This window comes from Mastomys coucha, unplaced genomic scaffold (genome assembly GCF_008632895.1).
Source record: "Mastomys coucha isolate ucsf_1 unplaced genomic scaffold, UCSF_Mcou_1 pScaffold22, whole genome shotgun sequence".
Classification (NCBI taxonomy): domain Eukaryota; kingdom Metazoa; phylum Chordata; class Mammalia; order Rodentia; family Muridae; genus Mastomys; species Mastomys coucha.
The window spans coordinates 29,982,630-29,983,091 of NW_022196905.1; the positions used below are offsets into that span (position 1 = coordinate 29,982,630).

The 462-nt window shown below is 58.0% G+C and overlaps 1 protein-coding gene across 1 annotated transcript in view; it reads right to left on the bottom strand.

Annotated features, from left to right (window-relative positions):
- Nucleotides 1–6: 6 nt before the first annotated feature.
- Nucleotides 7–462, bottom strand: part of Trmt44 (tRNA methyltransferase 44 homolog) — a 17,891-nt gene continuing 17,435 nt past the window's right edge. The window contains exon 8 of the mRNA XM_031342787.1: nt 7–459. Within this exon, the coding sequence (XP_031198647.1) occupies nt 88–459 (372 nt within the window). The 3' untranslated portion in view covers nt 7–87. The remainder of the gene's footprint in view (nt 460–462) is intronic.

Sequence of the window (462 nt, forward strand, 5' to 3'; positions counted from 1 at the left end):
AGCCTGGCTTGCTGTCCTCTCCTGAATGGCACCGTGGACAGCGCTCACTCCCACCCTGAGTGTGCTGAGCTACAGAGGACCCAGAGTTCACAATGGCCAGTGAGCTGCCTCAGTGGGCCTACCTCCTCCATTCCAGGTCTTCAGATTCCCGGCTTCAGAGTTGCCCGTGTTGAACTTCCCTCTATCTAACAACAAATTTGCCACCTGTAAAACCACCTGGTCAATGAAGTCTCGAGGGAGGGCAGCACAATTCCTCACACGCTCGGTCTTTTCTCTAGGGCAGAACCCAGGCACCCAGAGTCCTGTGGCTGGGGCTCCTGCTCCTCCCTCAGCAGCTAGGCCCTCCAGCATGCACTCAGCCCCAGCATCAAAGGTCCTGTGACTGTCCTGGTGACCAGCATCGTGAGCAGCACTCTGAGGTTCAGAAGGTGCATGTCCCCCACCAGGCGGGCTCTGTGGATG